This window comes from Anopheles coluzzii, chromosome 3, assembly GCF_943734685.1.
Source record: "Anopheles coluzzii chromosome 3, AcolN3, whole genome shotgun sequence".
Lineage (NCBI taxonomy): Eukaryota > Metazoa > Arthropoda > Insecta > Diptera > Culicidae > Anopheles > Anopheles coluzzii.
The window spans coordinates 36,090,323-36,108,618 of record NC_064671.1 but is presented as its reverse complement, the minus strand read 5'-3'; the positions used below and the strand labels follow the sequence as shown (position 1 = coordinate 36,108,618).

At 48.9% G+C, this 18,296-nt stretch overlaps 4 protein-coding genes across 4 annotated transcripts; 2 read left to right on the top strand and 2 right to left on the bottom strand.

The window, feature by feature from the left end:
* The first annotated feature begins 690 nt into the window (after positions 1-690).
* Positions 691-5,174, top strand: LOC120956758 (dynein axonemal assembly factor 1 homolog). Its single transcript, XM_040378481.2, has 10 exons — positions 691-935; positions 1,012-1,103; positions 1,184-1,323; positions 1,464-1,551; positions 1,653-1,795; positions 1,856-1,954; positions 2,033-2,097; positions 2,167-2,252; positions 2,320-2,363; positions 2,426-5,174. The coding sequence occupies exons 1-10, from the start codon at positions 895-897 to the stop codon at positions 5,048-5,050; spliced, it is 3,423 nt and encodes a 1,140-aa protein (XP_040234415.2). The 5' UTR covers positions 691-894; the 3' UTR covers positions 5,051-5,174.
* A 12-nt stretch (positions 5,175-5,186) lies between these two features.
* On the bottom strand, positions 5,187-6,621 carry LOC120956760 (zinc carboxypeptidase A 1). Its single transcript, XM_040378484.2, has one exon. The coding sequence runs from the start codon at positions 6,579-6,581 to the stop codon at positions 5,280-5,282; it is 1,302 nt and encodes a 433-aa protein (XP_040234418.2). The 5' UTR covers positions 6,582-6,621; the 3' UTR covers positions 5,187-5,279.
* A 2,898-nt stretch (positions 6,622-9,519) lies between these two features.
* LOC120956759 (cytosolic 10-formyltetrahydrofolate dehydrogenase) lies at positions 9,520-12,663 on the top strand. The gene is made up of 3 exons (XM_040378483.2): positions 9,520-9,675; positions 9,757-12,478; positions 12,551-12,663. The coding sequence occupies exons 1-3, from the start codon at positions 9,631-9,633 to the stop codon at positions 12,604-12,606; spliced, it is 2,823 nt and encodes a 940-aa protein (XP_040234417.2). The 5' UTR covers positions 9,520-9,630; the 3' UTR covers positions 12,607-12,663.
* A 140-nt stretch (positions 12,664-12,803) lies between these two features.
* LOC120956761 (sodium channel protein Nach-like) lies at positions 12,804-18,277 on the bottom strand. The gene is made up of 4 exons (XM_049608231.1): positions 14,331-18,277; positions 13,212-14,263; positions 13,070-13,152; positions 12,804-12,987 (listed from the first exon to the last, which is right to left on the bottom strand). The coding sequence occupies exons 1-4, from the start codon at positions 14,622-14,624 to the stop codon at positions 12,821-12,823; spliced, it is 1,596 nt and encodes a 531-aa protein (XP_049464188.1). The 5' UTR covers positions 14,625-18,277; the 3' UTR covers positions 12,804-12,820.
* Positions 18,278-18,296: the final 19 nt, after the last annotated feature.

The following is an 18,296-nucleotide window of genomic DNA, read 5'->3' as shown; positions in this document are numbered from 1 at the left end:
TGCCACCACTTGGCACCTGTTGTAACAACATCATCATTTGCCAGCCTTTATTATTGTTATTGTTAGACTGCAGTGCCCGACTGCAAGTTCCAACCTACATGTTGAACGAGCAAACGAAGGGGGTATTTTTAAACCTATATACTCATTTACAAAGTGTCATATTAGTAGTATCATTTTAACGCTGGCATCACAATTCATTTGCATCATTAGCGCATCATGCTTATGAATCTGCACGCCCATCGGCTGATAGCTGAGGTCTTTTGGGGGAGCCTCCGGGAAGGGGGCTGTGTGTTGTGTGCTGTCAGTCACGTTTTCACCGCGAGCAGTTAAATTGTTTGAAGGCTGATTGAGTGGGGCGGCGTACCGTGGTGACTTTTTGGCGTGGGATGTATGATAAAAGTAACAAACAAGTTTGCAAATATGTTTGTAGAGATCCTGCTCTTGCTATCAGCTGCAATTGTGCATGTGGTGAAAGTGAATGCAATATTTCTACGCAAGTAGCAAGTTTGTAAATTTAGCTAATTTTTTACACTGTTTTGTACTTCTCTTGTATTTCAAACTAGAAAGAAATTAATAGTTTTTATCTCAAAATGATTTTATTTTACTTTTTAATCATTTTAACTGTCATTTTCAATCATTTTAACTGTCAAGACCACCAGCCCTGCAAAAGAACGAATTCTTTCACGGCGCATGAAATATTTCACACACACTTCGTTTCGTTTCAAACCCTACATATACTGTGGCAATCGTTTGAAATCTATGCACGTTACATAGCAACCGTTGCTACTCGGTGTCATCGTTGTTATTTTCCACCCGAGGGGTAAAGTTTTTGGTAGTTTCCAGTTTTCCTCCAGCGGATAGAGCACGCAGTTCAGTTTTTTTCTCTGCCCCAAAATGGTGCGCGAACAGTGCGAAGAAGAGTTTGGGCCCAAAAAGTGAGTCGCTTCCCAGATGTGTAAGAGTTTGCATAACGCTAATGGTGTTTTAATTTCCTCCCGCAAAATGGCGCAGAATGACGAAGAAAACGATTCAAGCATCGTGTCGCAAAAACAAGCTCTACCTAACGCCACACCTTAACGATGTCCTATATTTGCACTACTCAGGTAAGGGACACTTCCCGATCTACTTCCTCCACAAGATGTTCCATGTTTTTGTTGCTCTCTCTCACGTTCCATTTTCTCAGGATACAACGCCATCGATGGGCTAGACGAGTACGTAGGATTAAAATGTCTTTGGCTGGAGTGCAACGCCATTTCCAACATTTCCGGTCTGGATCACCAGTCACAACTGCGTTGTCTGTATCTGCACAACAACCTTATCAAGGTCAGTACCATGTGCACGTGCCTCCCATTCCTATGATGGCAGACCTGTACCCTTATCGATTTCTTTGCTTGACTGACATCTGATTCCATCCCCTCTGTTTCTCACACTTGGTCTTTTGCTTTTGGGGGGCATTTGTTTAGAAAATCGAAAACTTGCAACACTGCAAACAGTTGGACACGCTGAACCTTTCCCATAATCACATCGCTAAGATAGAAAACTGTGGAAGCGGTAAGGAAGAAAGGGAGCAAGGGAACGCTTTTCTCCGTCGTTTTAAAACTGCCTGCCAAAAAGGAAACGATAATGAAATTGAAGTTTATTTCTTTCAACAGACATTCTGCCCGTGCTGAACACGCTCAACATTTCGCACAACTATCTGAAATCGATCGAAAGCCTGGCGGAGTTGCGGAAATGTGATTTCGTGTCGGTTTTGGACATTTCTCACAACCGGATCGAGGACATTGCGATTGTGAAGGTATTCTCTATTTCTTTTAATATTATTCGGCCATCAACTTCAACTTATTTGCTTTGAAAGGTTCTTGCGGATATGAAAGGATTGCGCGTACTGACGTTGGTAGGGAATCCCGTGGTCAACGATATTCCTTCTTATCGCAAAACGCTCATTTTGGAATGTGTAAGAATTCGTTTTTTGAGGACAATTACTCCAAAATGAATCTCTAATGAGGTTTGTTGTATGGTATTGCTTTTTCAGAAATCTCTGACCTATTTGGATTCGAGACCAGTGTTTGATAAAGATCGGGCATGTGCTGAGGCATGGTAAGAATGAATTTCAATATATGAGCTTTCAAAATTACCATTTTTGTATTGTGCTTCTTTGAAAAAAAGGAAACGAGGCGGTTACGAAGAGGAGCGTAAGGAACACCAGCGCTGGAAGAAGGAGGAACAACGCAAGATGCGACGCAGCATCAATGGTAAAGATTTTATTTTGCTGGTTTTCATTTCAGACAAAAAGCTAATCATTCCTTCAATTTTCTCCAGCAACTCTTCGCTTGCGCCACCGAGGAGACGGCGAACCGGAATTGGTGAGAACCAGAATGCAATCTTCCATACTTGACCCATTTTAAGATGCAATCACTATTTGCAGCTTAAGACGAGCAGCGACGAGGAGGAGGAAGAAAAGGAAGGTTCTGCTGCCGGTAGAGGGGACTTCGAAGAGCTCGAGTACCAATCGAACGACGTTGCGTGGAAGGAGATGGAAGCCCTATTTAACCAACACACAAGTGCACTTAAACCCGCTGCTACTCCAGCAGCTGACCAACCCAGACAGCTATGTGAAACTCTTGAGCAGTGCTTTGAAAGAGTAAATACTGATCAACGCTTGAGCGAAAGTATCAGCAAACCACTCATCGAAGAGATTACTACAGAAGAGTACGCAGATATGAAGGAAAGGAAAGATGAAGCTTCACAGCAAGTCATAGAAGAAGCCAAATATGGCCCAGAATCTCTGGAGCAAGGTACAGAAGTTGATGAGAGTTATATGAGTGTATCTGCTCAGAAGAATGACTTGAAAGCACATGATTCTGTTGACAAGAATGAACTTCCTGAAGAGAGCCACAAAACTGAAGATGTACAACAAGAAAAGATCTCAACTGAAGGAGATACAATTCGTGAAGATGTTAACAAAGATCTTGTTCCTAAACCTACTGTGGAAGCCACAAAGCTTCCTGAAATTAATAGAAAAACTGAGGCCCGTATCGCCTCAGCCGAGCAGGATGATACGCTGAATGTCATCATCCAATCGAAAGAGATTTCCATCACGATGCAACCAACGTGTAGTACCACTGACCAATTCCCAGCAGATGATGGCTCTGCCGTACAACATTCTGATCGTAAAGCATCAACAGCTTCTGTAGATTCGACCACTTCAACAGAGGGCGATACACAACAGGCCCAGAAGTTGGCTGAAGAGCGTAAAGCTTCTACCAACTCCGTGGACTACATCACCGGATCCGATTCCAACTCCGACCCAACACTCGTAACCGATTGCGACAGCTGCGTGCGGAACAGCAGCCGTGCCTGCTCCTCCCGCTCTGACACATCCGACAGTGAGGATATGTTTGATAAAATTGTACCAAAGAAACATCGCAAGCTAGCCAGCTCCATGCGCCCGGAAGTATCCCTGAGCGACAGCAGCAGCAGCAGTGAAACGGAGGACGAAGCTGGAAGCATCCTCGACAGTAAGCTCGATCGTCAGAACACGATCACGGAGTTTATTGATGAGTACAAACGATTCTTCCATTCGGTGGACTTGCGCGATCCAAAGTGTGTGCTGAAGAATCGCCACAAGATTGTGCGTCCCCAGACGGCCAAGTCTCAGCGTACCGAACCGATCGTGTACGAGGGTGTGCTGAAGACGATGGAGCAAAACTCGAACGGTGCAAAGATTGAGCAGGCACGACAGGAGCGCTTCGAAGCGAATGAGCGTAGCCTTGCAAAGGAGGCGGTACTGGAGCGCTTGATGAAGGGTCACGCTGAGGTTGATATGAACATTGAGCAGCAGATGATATCGATCGGCGGCAAGCAGCACAACTTTAACGAGTATCGTCTCGAGGTGTTCCGGCAGGATCAGGAAAAGCTGCAGAATCTGATCGACCGAGTGACGGCACAGAAGGAGAAGTACAATGCACACATTGATAGCATTCACGATCAGCTGGCGAACATTATGGAGGACTATGGGCAGATTAGCGAGAAGCTTCGGAAGGTTGACGATATGATACAGAACATTGGAGATGAGGTGGTGGTACATCAGGCAAAGGAAGGGCCTGTCTTAGAGGTTATCCAGGAATTGGAGCCTATTAGCATTGCAGAACAAATTGTTGAGAATATGACCAAAGAACAGTTGCCGGATGTAGTTGAAGCTAACAACAAGGCGTCCGATGCTACCATTGATCCTGTTGATCAGCTGTCCTCAGACGAGTCTGCTATAGATTTGGGTGAATTGAACCAACACGTGGATGCTCAAGTCGAAGTTGGTCCGAGCGATCCGAAAGATCCAACCACATCCAAACCTATTCCCGAAGAGTTCGGTTCCGATCCGGTATACCGCAAGTTCATCGACATTCAGTACGAGATCGACAAGCTGACGGAGGATCAAATATTTACCGCCCTGTCCGAGGCGGCCCGTGAGCTGCAGGAGGAGGAGCTCGAGACGAAGCTCGTCCACGACGCCATCGATGAGTACTGGAGCACCGATCTGGAGGACTTTCGGCGCAATCTCAATCTCGATGCTCACCCGATCGTACAGCGCTTCAAGCGGTTCATCGAATGTCAGGGCACCGATACGGACGATACCGATTCGGAGGCACACGTGCGCCGGCTTGAAAATGCTTACCACCGGTACGAGCGGCGTCTCTCGAACCATCTGTTCGATGAGTATCTGATGTTGAGTCGTAAGGCTAGCATTGCCACCACCACCGGGGGAGAGTCGAGTGCAACGGAGTTGGAGTTGGTCGAACTGGACGGAGGGCATGTACTGCGGGCATCAACAAGTAGACGCGCAACGGCATGGGATTTGAAGGAAACGGTTGAGGATCCGGTGGAGGAGTTGGAGGAACTGAACGAGGAGGAAGACCCGGCATTGAAAGAGGCTGGGGATTTTAAGCATGATGAGCTGGAGGATGAAGAATCGAAGCCGGAGGTGGAGACTTTGAAGAGTGCTGAAGTTGTCGGAATGCAGGAACCATTGGGAGATGTTCAAGGGGATCATTAGATGGCCTTGAGGTGGCATCGTAGTTGAACAAAAACGACCCCAAAAAAGCACAAATTGTGTACGTAGAGAACGTGTTTTTGTATCACCAGTTGAGAGATTAATAAAGCAATTGCACACACACACACACGACGCACTCTTACAGTTTTTTGTTCGGTTTATTCACCTTAGATTCATCGATTACACACTAAAAGCAGCGCTAAGCCACCAACCCGCCCCGGTAGGAGAGACTTCAATGCTTCTCATCGTAGTAACCCCTGGCGGACGATTCCTCCAGCAGCGTGATGAGCGAATCCAGCGTCTCCTCGCCCGTCGGCACAATCTCGTTCGGTGGCAGCACGAACCCATTCCAGGCGTCCCCATCCGGACGCAGCTCGTACGTGTACGCAATCTTCACATCCTGTGCCCCATAGCTCCAGTCAACGCTCGACCCGCTCGCCGGATAGATCGCATCATACACATTGCCGTATTTGTACTGCGTACCGTACCGCTTCGCCAGTGACTTTACCGTCGCCTCGGCAATCTCGTTCAAATCCTGATGGTTCGGCGAATGCTCCCCGGTGTGACCGTACGGGAACAGGAGCAGCTGCGAGTACGAGTGGAACGCAATGTACGCACCGAGCTTACCGCGCAGCTTCTCCACAAACGCAGCCAGCGAACGGGTCTCAACCTCCGAGAACGCTTCCGATCCATGGTACGTGTCCGAGCAGGCGTTATTGCTCGTGCCCTGCTCGGCCCAGTGGAAGTCCCAGTTGCGGTTCGGATCGGCCCCGTAACAGAACGGACCGTACGCTTTGCGCGTTTTGCGCCACAGCCGGTTCACCTGGAAGGTGTACGCGTACCCGTCCGGGTTTGCGTTCGGGAACACGTACCAGTCAAACTTTTCGGCCAGTGCACGCACCTTCGCATCCTCGCTGGTGAGGAGCTGGTTCAGAATGTACGTCACGGTGGCGGGCGAGATCCATTCACGCGCGTGAATACCACCCTCCAGGAACACACCCGGGCGGCCGGGACCATACGAAAGCTTCACACCCTTCATGGTGCGATTCTGATGCGATCGTCCTGCGTCGAGCAGCTCCACCTCCTTCGGATGCTCACTGGCCAGCTGGTCGAGCCAGGCGTGGATCTCCTCCAGCGTGTGATAGTCGTTCCAATCGAATGGACCCTTGGCGCGCTTGTTCGTTAGCCGGACGCGCTCCTCATCGAACGCCCGCTGCACGTTCTGCTCGATCAGCTCGTGCGGGATGTAGTCCGATTCGAGCGTTTCGGTAAAGTCGGCCAGCTTGTGCGGCGCGACGACGATGTCGAACCGATCGCCCAGCTTGCGGGCGGTCTCGAGGAAAATTAAGCTATCGCTCGCCTGCTCCATGGCGGCCACCGACCGTAGCTGCGCCTCGCTGTGGGGCGTCACCCGGTACAGCCGGTAGTTATCGTACCGTGCGACCTCGGCCGCTTCGACACTGAGCGCCACCGCCAGGATGGCCATCGCTGGGGCCCACCACCGGGAACCGACTGCACTGTTTAATCGCACCATGTTTAATCGACCGCTTGCTTGCACGAACTGTATCGGGTGGTTCCTGCTGGAGTGGGCTTTTTATACCCCTTTTGGCGATGCGGGCCAAAACGCGCGCGCGCACAAGGTTTAACGGCCTGCGTATCGGGCGGCGTAAAGTGTGCCACTCCACTCCACTTCATATAGCATGTCGCGGCTGTAGGGGCTTTTCCTACCGAGTGGAGGAATGCATAAAATAGAACTGCTTGCACCCACTCTCCGTGGTAATCGTGATACTTGAGGGCGAAGAATTCCGTACGATTGTCTGGGTAAATATTTTTAGCAGGCGGTTTATTGGCTTTACCGAAGATGACAGAGTGCGATGATACAGTGCTTATAGTTGAAGTTATTTGCGTTTCTATCAAGAACTTGCTTCAAGCTTTGCATCAAACCCGATCAACAAAGTGCTACATGAGAGTGTCTCGTTTGGTTGGGGATTGGCAGTAATAGATAAGGAATTTGGTCCTCAGTCATGTATTTAACAACAAATCGGCTCATTCTAAATCGTCCTCAAACAATCTCATATAGGTAGTAAACATAAGAAGAAATCAATGTTCGACACAATACGAGAATATATCATATATCTTATCCAACAGGATGTAAATAATGGTTGAACTAATATCAAGAAGTTGTAAGGGATAATCGATGCTGTTCACATATTCAACCGTTACACGTTTTCACTAAATTTTGAACGACTTTGACATAACTACCCGGTTAGCTTAACGAACTGACTGCTCAACTGCTTAATGTATTAATCTCAAAATCTTGCATACACACGTAATGTTGTAGGTTATTGATGTCCCTCAAAGAAACAGAACACGATCTGCTTTAGCCAAGATATTGTTAGGATCATTACATACGTGTCACGAATGTATCAGGAAATAGTTGTAATAATAATTTAAAAAAAAAATCATTGAAAGAACAGGTACTTAAATAACTTAAACATGTTCTAAATAACATAGGATAAATAGGATGTCCTATGATACAGACGTCAACTCGTACGACTTAACAACATGCCCGTCATGGGTTCAAGCCCTAAATAGACCATGCCGCCATACATAGGACCTACTATCCTGCTATGAGGGGTAATCCAAAAGTCATTGAAAGGGTACAGGCCTTGACCGACAACGGTTGTTGAGCCACAAGAAGAAGAAGAAATAATATAGGAATTAGCAAGAGCGATTGATCAGATCCGAGTCTTGACAGGTTCTATTCGCATTCTTCATCAACACGTATATCAAAGCAACGTGGGTTCTAGCCGCGTATAGACCTAATCAGTCATAGGTTGTCAAGCGCATCAGTGGCTTATGACATGCCTCCTAGACCAATTCCTATATCCTAAAAACTATATTGCGCCTAAAAGGAAGAATAAAAGAAGCACATGTAGTAACTGTAGTTCTGATGAACGAGCTCTCAGTGACTGGATCAGATTGATAACCCACTAGCTCATCCGCAATAGGATGCATATGCGGCTTGAAGAATGTCGCCATGAACATGAGTAACTTGGGAGAACCTATCGGCCAGACACGTCATGGACTAATCAATGATATGAAGAAGTTAAGCATTTGTACTAATCCATGATCAGAAAGTAGAGATCATCACATCATACTGCCATGATCGTTACAACAAAAGGACTCAAAGGAGAATCGGTATTTCGTTCAAGCCCTTGACTGGGATTTCCGATTATTATTGCAAATTATGTATTTTGGCTAGCTTTAACGATCAGGTCGTATTGAATTTGAATATTAAATATTCCCTTCAATTTCACAATAATGGCTCATAATACCATAATCTCAAGAAGAGCAACAACTCTTCCGATAAAAAGGTTTGTAAACAGCTTTGGCTAGAGAAAGTCGTGAAAAACAAATGCCAGCCTTTCATGTGCCTTAAAAAGTGTATTCGCTTTCATTACACGATCACGCCTGTTTCCAAAAATAAAGCCAGCAGATTACTTATCAACCTGAACTCGCAGCGTCACGGTGGCCGGGATTCACCACCGACCACAAATGCAACGCTCTGGAAATTTCAAAACCTTCCACACACCCATCATTACTGCTCCACACGCTGTGCAAGAAATAACCGGTTAAAGCATCCACCGGCCTATCAGAGCACACACACTCACACGGGGTCATGCCCTGTGTAAACGTATCGATTGCAGCACACCGAGCCGTACAGGGAATTAAACCACCAAGAAAAGAGGAACTACCAACCGGCACAATCCGGATGATCGGAAATCGCCCGTTGACACAGCGAGCTTCTGTTGGATGTAGCAAACCAGAACCTCATTAATCGAAGCTTGTTTAATGTCGGCTCCTGGACACGCTTGCCGCTGCTGATTCAAACACCACGCTGCTGTTGTAACGCTTCTCTTCCGCGTCATCCGATCAGCACACGCTATCACTGATAACGAACCGATTAGACGGCGAACTTTCTCTGCGTGTAACTGGTTCGCACTGGTTCCATGTGCCAGTCCTGTTGGTAAATATAGCCCCATGTTGTTTGACCCGTGGGGGGCTGAGATTGCTCGCTTCTCATTCTCGACCCACAAACCAGCGGATCTTGGGACCGCGCGGCAGAACCACAACCGATCGGCATTGTGTTCGTGTTACACAAACACTCTATAAAGGGCAATTTAAAGCCAACAGTCAGCGCAATTTACACTCCAGCAGCTGATTATCGCATGAATTAAGTAGGCACCAGTCGACGGTGCCCCTCCGAAAGCCGATCGGCATGATTGGCACCTTCTCTAATCAAACACACAGGCAGGGAGCCGGTACACATGATCCAACAGCAAGACAGATGCGTGCTCTCTCGCTCTCTCTCTCTCTGCTCGGCTTTTGTGGCCTGATGCAGCATCCCGTTGATAAGTGATTGTGGCCTTTTCGGGCGTACCCTTAGCTGCTCCCGCTTCTGCTGGTGTATAAATAAGAGTCCCGATCGTGATCGGTCAATCAGTTCGGTTCGTTCTGTTGCATGTAGTGGGAAGGATTTTGTGAATCCATATATAAGTGAGCAGAAAAAGCAATACAAAATGGGAGATCCTGTGAAAAGTGACGCCAAAACGAACGGCTTTCATGTGAGTTTCAGTACTAGCTAGAGTGCAGTGCTTCCGATCGATCCGTTTGACATCTTCTTTGCTTTTGTTACTCACCTGCAGAAAGCCACCAATGGCCATCATCAGCAGCAGCAAGAGGAGCTCAAAATTGCCATCATCGGGCAGAGCAACTTTGCCGCCGAGGTGCTCGAACTGCTGCTCGAGCGTGATCATCTCATCGTCGGTGTGTTCACGATCGCCGACAAAGCCGCCCGCGAAGATGTACTGGCTACCGTCGCTCGGCAGCATGGCATTCCAGTGTTTAAATTCTCCGCCTGGCGTCGCAAAGGTGTCCCCATACCGGAGGTGCTCGAGCAGTACCGATCGGTCGGTGCGAACCTGAACGTGCTCCCGTTCTGCAGCCAGTTCATCCCGATGGAGGTGATCGATGGGGCCGCTTACGGTAGCATCTGCTATCATCCCTCCATACTGCCACTTCACCGAGGCGCCAGTGCCATCTCCTGGACGCTGATCGAGGGGGACGAACGGGCCGGTTTCTCCATCTTCTGGGCGGACGATGGGCTGGACACTGGACCGATTCTGCTGCAGAAACAGTGCCCCGTGTATGGGGACGACACGCTCGACACACTGTACAAGCGGTTCCTCTACCCGGAGGGTGTAACAGCTATGGCGGAGGCGGTGGATATGATCGCTGCGGGTACTGCGCCAAAGATCCCGCAGACAGAGATCGGTGCGAGTTATGATCCGGCCCTGTTTCGGGAGGAGAATCAGTACCTAAACTTGAACCAACCAGCGGTGAGGATTTTCAACTTCATTCGTGGGTTGGATTCGGTTCCGGGAGCGCTGGCTGTAGTGCAGATGGAAGATGGCGAGGAAGTACCGGTCCGGCTGTACGGTGCATCACTCAGTGCCCGGCGCAGCATGGTGAATGGGAAGCCAATCCAGTTTAAAGGGTCCACCGGGTCTGCTTTTGTAACGCGCGAAGGCATTTTCATCACCGGCACCGATGGATCGTTGGTGCGCGTGCGGCGGATCAAGCGTGGCAATCGTGTCATTCCCGCCGGGGAGTGGTTTGAGCAGATGGGGACGACGAAAGCGACCCCGCTGGTGCTGACGGAGAAAGAGCAGGAGCAGGATACGCTGCTGCGCAGCATATGGAAATCGATCCTGAAGGTGGAGATTGGACCCGAGACGGACTTTTTCGCGTGCGGTGCCGGCTCGATGGATGTGGTACGGTTGGTGGAGGAGGTGAAGGACACGCTTGAGGTACCGATCGACAACGAGACGCTCTTTATGGCACCAATGTACGGGGAGTTTCTGCAGGAAGTTATTCAACGGATGCGCTCCGGAAGCAATGGCGATCGTGTAACGAACATTCCGCTGGATTACAAACACGTGGTGTTGAAGGCGAATCGACGCCAGATAGTCGTCCCAACGCAGCTCTTCATCAATGGGCGGTTTGTGGATGCGGAGGGTGCAAAAACGATACCGATCGTTAATCCGACCAACGAAAAAGTGATCTGTGACGTGGCGAATGCATCCAAAGCGGACGTTGACGATGCAGTTCAAGCCGCCGATGAAGCGTTCCGTGGCGTATGGACGTCCGTTTCGGCACGTGAGCGCGGTCAGCTGATGTACCGATTGGCAGAGCTGATGGAGCAGCACCGGGAGGAACTGGCAACGATTGAGTCGATCGATTCGGGTGCAGTTTACACGCTTGCACTGAAAACTCACGTCGGTATGTCGATCGATGCGTGGCGCTACTATGCTGGTTGGGCGGATAAGATCGAAGGTAGCACGATTCCGGTCAGCCCAGCCCGCCCGAATCGTGTGCTAACGTTCACGAAGAAGGAACCGATCGGTGTGTGCGCTTTAATTACACCCTGGAACTACCCACTGATGATGCTCTCGTGGAAGATGGCCGCTTGCATTGCCGCAGGCAACACGGTTGTGATTAAACCAGCCCAGGTGTGTCCCTTGACGGCACTAAAGTTTGCCGAGCTTACAGTAAGAGCCGGCTTTCCACCGGGAGTGATAAATGTCGTCACGGGTACGGGCTCGTTGGCCGGCCAAGCCCTTGCAGACCATCCAGCGGTGCGCAAACTGGGCTTCACCGGATCCACTCCAATCGGGAAACGCATCATGGCTTCGTGCGCCGAATCCAACATCAAAAAGTGCTCCATGGAGCTGGGCGGCAAGTCGCCGCTCGTCATCTTCGCCGACTGCGATCTCGAGAAGGCGGTCCGGCTCGGCATGTCGTCGGTGTTTTTCAACAAGGGTGAAAACTGTATTGCCGCTGGCCGGCTGTTTGTGGAGGACCGCATCCACGATGAGTTTGTGCGGAAAGTGATCCGCGGCATAAAGACGATGAAAATTGGCGATCCACTCGACCGGGCGACGGCACATGGACCGCAGAACCATCGGGCACATCTAGAGAAGCTACAGGAGTACTGTGCTATCGGCGTGAAGGAGGGAGCGAAGCTGCTGTACGGTGGCAAGCGGGTGCCCAAAATGGAGGGACTGTTCTTCGAGCCGACCGTGTTTACCGACGTGGAGGATCACATGTACATTGCGCGCGAAGAATCGTTCGGTCCGATCATGGTGATATCGAAGTTTCACGCGAGTGATTTCGATGCGCTGGTGGCAAGGGCTAACAGTACCGAGTACGGGCTGGCGAGCGGTGTTTTCACGCAGGATATTGCGAAAGCGCTTCGGTTTGCGGAGCGGGTCGAGGCGGGCACGGTGTTTGTGAACACGTACAACAAGACGGACGTGGCGGCTCCGTTCGGTGGCTTCAAGCAGAGCGGCTTCGGGAAGGATTTAGGTAAGCGGTTGATTGCTTGACGGGTGGGTGTTTAGTTGGTGTCTAATTGGTGTGTCTGTCTCTACATTTCAGGCAAGGAAGCGTTGAACGAGTACCTCAAGACTAAGTGCGTGACTGTCGAGTACTAACGGGTCGATAATTGTAACATAAATTACAAATAAGATAATAAATTATTCATATTAAACTAATGCAATCAAACCGGCATTTTCCACTCCAAATTAAGAGACTCATTTGCATCAAATTAACGTCCCCTGCTAAAGGGAAATTCATAAAGCTCATCCCAAAGCACACCTTCAAAGTTTACGCCTAAATGTATGCAATCTGTGCGCGACCGAAAACGCTTCACAGCTGACCCGCACTGGACGCGTTCCGTTTGTCGCTCTTCTTCGCAATCGCATCAAACAGCAAGCGAATGGAGAAGTAGTAAACCATTTCAAAGCCAGTAATTATACTAAAGCCGAGAAAAAGTCCCAAAATGCCACCAAAGGACGCTAGAAGGAAAGAAAAAGGTAAAGGCAATACGTTAAAAGAGACACTTTAGGGACACCGTGTGCCACAATTGCTTACCCAAAACACCCAACGAGTCCTGATAAATGTCCATTCGGAAGTGGGTCGCGGTCAGATCGGCCAGATAAATGTGCACCAGGCTTTGATTCTGCAGCTGGATGTCTTTGCTGTTGAGAGAAACAATACATTAATAAATGGGCGCAAACTTCCCCTACAATCGACTTACAAAAACGATATGGCGTTAAACGAGAACGACCGATTCATCCTGCCCGTTACCATCTCGGACGGGTACTGCACCTTATCACACCCGGGCAAGCAGCCGCAGGGCGCCACAACAATCCCGTAAGACAACCGCTCTACGGAACCGTTCCTCGTCGGCACGGCCGTCACGTAGCGATCTCGCGCACGTACCACACACTCCATGTCCTTCATCTCACAGTTGCGCATCGACCCATTGTTCGGCAGATGGTACGGTACGCAGCCACACTTGGCGTAGATGTTTGCCGCCCGACACTCCACCATACAGTTCACGTACGAGTAGCGCTGCATCACACCGAGCACGCGCTCCTGCCGGCTGTAGCAGTTGCGCACCGCGGGCGCCACATCGAGCGCATCGTCCGTGGCGTACGTTGCCGTCGGCCTGAGCGTAATGAACGATTCCGTCCCCGCCAACACGAGCTTAATTTCCGCATCGTTATCCGGATAGTCGTACGAGCTGTGGATCATCACCTTAAACCCGTACGAGGCGACATCGGTCGAGTGGTAGTCTTCCGCAAGCGGTTGCAGCAGTATCGACAGGCCCGTCTGGTACCCGCTCGCCATCACACGTCTCGGATCCTTCGGCACACTCACGGTGATCTTCTTCGGATAGTTGTCCTTCAGCAGTCCGTAGTAGTTGAAGGAGCAGCACAACCCTTCCGTACTGTTCACCACCTGGAACAGGTTGTCACAGCGCCACTGCGTACCCTTCCACATGCAGCGCTCGAGCAGTGTGCCACAGGGCGGGGTGAATTCACCTATCAGCTGCGGTATCTCCAGATTGTTCATCAGCATAATGTCGTGCAGGAGTCGGTAGCGAACGGGGTCGGGATCCCCCAGGCCGGTCACGTGCAGAAACAACCGAAACATCTCCGTCAGCTCGTCCACCGTCATGTTGCCCGGGCGGCGCATCGTCTCGGCGCGGGACCGGGCGGCCGATGCCGAGATCTTGTTCAGATTGCACACCGTCACGGCGGGAAAGGGAAGATTCCAGGTTGGATAGTTCGTCGACTCGGTAACCTGCGAAAAAGAGGATGAACGGTCATGAGCAATCAAACTTTAAGCAAGAATTCCACGTTGAACTTACCGTTACGGTCGGTGTTTCGACGCTCCAAGACCACGAGATCATGAGCAGCGTAATGGCGCTGATAGTCGACGCAACGACGGCACAGGTCCACACGGTCCGTTCCACCATGCTGTATCCATCGCGCACGATCTGGCTGTACCCGTGCAGGGCCGTAATGTCGCAAAGCCCTCGCAACTGTTTGCCGAACCAACTACGGCATTGGAATTCGGCACGAAAAGATGGACGAGCCTTGAAGAATTCCCCGTTCTTATCAATCACACGCTGCGTTAGTCCTTTGAAGGTGATTTTTTGCATCTTTTCGGATCGTTCGTACGCTCAAAGTAACGTTTCCATCGGGATGACACCTTCGAAATGAGGCGAAAAGTCACCGCGAAGGTGAAAAAGGGATATCTATTAATAATTCAAAACACCATTTGTTATTGATACTTGTTGTCTGATATTAAGGTCGCGACCTATGTAAAAACACACCGGCCCATCATCATAATTAACCTTGGACACGGTGTACTCCCCCCACTCGGGGTGGGTACAATCCCCCAAATGATTACAGTTATTTATAAAGTCAGCACAGCAAAGGGTTCTGATTACAGCTGACATTATCCCGGGACATGCCCCCGGCATTCCCCGCTTTGGCTGTGTGGGTCTTTCCCTGTGATTCGAGCACTATCGCCACGGGCAGGGCTTTCCCCCAACGGCACGGGTGTGTTTCTTTCCATGCTTATTGGCTGGCTGATTGGAACTGCTCGGATCGCGCGACTTGTCAAGTGTTTGTTGCTTTTTATGCTCTGTCCTGTGTCTCTTTCTCTCGGTGCTCCAGATAATGGGACTTTCGAAAGCAAAAACACACCACAGAAAGCACAAGAAACAATAAACAACAAAACCCTCAGCCCCCTCCCTTTCGATTGACGTCAATTTTTGCAACATGAGCGCCACAGAAACAACAAACGGCGACCGATTGGGGTGTGTGTGTGTTGTGTGCATTATCAAACCCCGCAAAAACAAAAGGGCAGCCAGCTAGCTTTCTGTGTGTCGAGTCTAGCCGGTCGGATCATTTCCAACTACCAGAGAGATCGATGATGAGGTTGGTGGTGGCTTATGTGCGTGGCCGCCGATTCGTGCGCATGATACGGCCGTTACTTAATCTGATCGTTTTCGCACGTTTAGTGGACCGTTTCCGATCAGCTGCTGATAGAGGTGAAGCGAACGATTCGAAGCGTGCTGCTGCTCGGGATGATGCTGTAATGGAGGATCGCGAGATTAACATCAAACGGTTTAGGAGCACAATCGTGTGTGTAGCATTAAGGAGGAGGTTATACATTTACGATTTCATCATGCTCCTTATCGATGTTGTAGGACTTGCAGGACTTGTGGGACTAATAAATAACAATCTGTCAACTCATCCATCATCTACTTTTGTTTGAAAAAGTCACTCATTCGTTATCAGTCTTCGGAAAACCAATCAGAAAGCTTCAGCGTAATTAATCGTAAGCCAATCTAATTTGAACATTAGAATCTAATTGGAACATCAATCGTTTCTACAGAATAGGAAAAAAATGAGGCCTGTGATTTCTAGTTGTGTACAGAGCTTCCTAGGGGTTTTGACTATTTTCCGTATTTTTGGTTGTTTCTTGAAATTGTTTGGATTCGTCTCACGGTTTTATTGGACGTTTCAAAACATGTTGGAGTTATTTGTTCCAAAAATGCTGCGACAATGCCAATAAATCGGGTGAACGATTGAAACGTAAATGAGGAACGGTCAATAAATAGTGAGAAGAACCAAAACCTGAATAATAACCTAAGTCATAAGCCTAAACATTCAGAAAAAATGTAGAATGAAAAGAAGAAGAAGAAGAAGAAGAAGAAGAAGTAGAAGAAGAAGAAGAAGAAGAAGAAGAAGAAGAAGAAGAAGAAGAAGAAGAAGAAGAAGAATAAGAAGAAGAAGAAGAAGAAGAAGAAGAAGAATAAGAAGAAAATTAGAAAGAGGAATAATAGAGAAAGGAATAATAACAAAAGACATAAACAGAAATGGCACAGAAAGAATAAAAACAAAGGGAAATAATAATAAATCACAGAAATATAAAACTAACTAAAAATAAACAGTAGTAAATGGAAAAGGACCTTTCACATCTTTCTTTGTGTGTACTAAAAAGAAACCCTCAATTTTCATTAATTCTATTTCGGTCCAAGGTAAACGGAAAGCATTACCGATCAATCATCCAACGCAAACGAACGAAGCAAATTAAAACATCCATCAATCAGGACCATCAAGGAAAAGTGTGTGTCCACCGGCCACACCGGGGAAGAGTATTAAGTTTCCCCCTTCTGAGAGAAACAGAAAGAGAGAGATAGAGAGAGAAAACCTCCGAGTCCGAGAGATCCGATCGCCGATCATTAAGCAATGCTTCAGCTTGCTGATCAGTTTGCTGATCAGGTTCGGACCACTCCAATCGGCGCTCTCAATGGCACACCGATGACGCACGTTACTCGTTTAGTAGCGAGCCCCGGCTGTGTGTGTGCGCGCATTTCCAGCTATTGACCTCAAAATAATAAAATAATTGCATAACACACCAGCCCCCCCCCCCCCCCCCCCTTTCAATATTTCCTACCACACATCGTGCGTCGTGGTGCTACTGCTGCATGCGCATTCGACTCAAATCAACCGTGCAAGAAATCTCCTACGGACGCCAGAGCAAAGCTCAAGCAAGATGGAGGGAGGGACTGGCGGTGTGCGAAGCGGACGGTTGCTAAATTATCGAATTTACACTACACCCGCGGACATGGACGTGCCACTTAAAGTGGTAGCTGCTGCTGCAGCAGGTTTCAGCTCTCCTCCATTGACGTCAGAGTTGAGCTTTGGTGTTGGAGTTCGGGGAGAGGAAAACTGAACCACCGCATCTTGGTGGAGTTTTCATTCCAAGCGCTTGTGGGAAGGCGCGCCCTACTGCAGGGCTCTTAACCCTTCGCGGTATCACATTTCGTTGGAACTTGAGGAGCTTTAACTTGAGCAAGCAAGAAACCTGGATCATAGATATTCCACTAACAGAAGTTCTCAACAAATGATGCCGAGAGTATAATATATACAGTATTTGATTCATTTGGAATCCGTGTTTAACCCTTGGAGTTTTAGTGCCTCATTTCTATTGACAGCTACCTCGCTGATCTCTATATAAGACGTCAAACAGACCCACTCTGATGGAGCTGTTAAGCCAGATTTCACGATTTCCTTTCGCAAACCTACTCGAAATCGAATTTCGGATTTGCTGCCAGCTTGAGGGTTAATGCCCATAAACCCATAGCAATCCAATTCCAACGGACGTACGTCAATCCGGAGTACCGCCGGAGTGCGTCAGTGCGTCAGTGGAATCACCCTCAGCCACCCCGTCCGAGAAACACAATGGAAATCGCATCATACACTCCTCAGACACACACACACAGTCTTCCCCGCGCCTTACGCCAGCCAACCAACCGGAGCACGCGAAAACAATCCGGAGCAATGACACCGATCGGCGCTAGAATCCAATAATTGAAGGTTCAAAATGTAAATAGCCGTCTTTGTGCTATAGCTACACCTACCACACATGCACACTCTCTCACACTCCCTTTCCTCTATGTCTCTTGGGTGCGGGTCGGTCACCGTACCATTAGCACAGTACGAAGGGGAAATGCAGATTCATTTTATGGCGGGTTGGGACTTCTTTTATGGGGTTATGTACCACAACCCTTTTGCCGCCGCGACTCGGTGTACCCAAGTGACTCGTTGTGTTGCTCGAGTTGACTTTTATTGTACCACAGACACACGGGCTAGTCGACAAATGGAGGTTTGCCTGCTCGGGGCTTATCGGTGTTTGCACAACACAGCAGAGTAGTACCACCGGGCAGATGTGATAGTGGGATTCAAGTAGGCAAACACTGCTGCTTACAAGAACGCACCCAAAAGAAGTCACAGTGACGGTACCATATGAAGAAGGA

Bases quoted from the DNA above. Each gene is read 5' to 3' on its own strand.
- LOC120956758 (XM_040378481.2), top strand. From the start codon at position 895: ATGGTGCGCGAACAGTGCGAAGAAGAGTTTGGGCCCAAAAA. The intron at 1,104-1,183 runs GTAAGGGACACT...CCATTTTCTCAG, and splicing joins CCTATATTTGCACTACTCAG to GATACAACGCCATCGATGGG. The intron at 2,364-2,425 runs GTGAGAACCAGA...CACTATTTGCAG, and splicing joins GAGACGGCGAACCGGAATTG to CTTAAGACGAGCAGCGACGA.
- LOC120956760 (XM_040378484.2), bottom strand. From the start codon at position 6,581: ATGGTGCGATTAAACAGTGCAGTCGGTTCCCGGTGGTGGGCCCCAGCG.
- LOC120956759 (XM_040378483.2), top strand. From the start codon at position 9,631: ATGGGAGATCCTGTGAAAAGTGACGCCAAAACGAACGGCTTTCAT. The intron at 9,676-9,756 runs GTGAGTTTCAGT...ACTCACCTGCAG, and splicing joins CCAAAACGAACGGCTTTCAT to AAAGCCACCAATGGCCATCA. The intron at 12,479-12,550 runs GTAAGCGGTTGA...TCTACATTTCAG, and splicing joins CGGCTTCGGGAAGGATTTAG to GCAAGGAAGCGTTGAACGAG.
- LOC120956761 (XM_049608231.1), bottom strand. From the start codon at position 14,624: ATGCAAAAAATCACCTTCAAAGGACTAACGCAGCGTGTGATTGATAAG. The intron at 14,264-14,330 runs GTAAGTTCAACG...TCTTTTTCGCAG, and splicing joins TCGAAACACCGACCGTAACG to GTTACCGAGTCGACGAACTA. The intron at 12,988-13,069 runs ATCAGGACTCGT...TATTGCCTTTAC, and splicing joins CCACTTCCGAATGGACATTT to CTTTTTCTTTCCTTCTAGCG.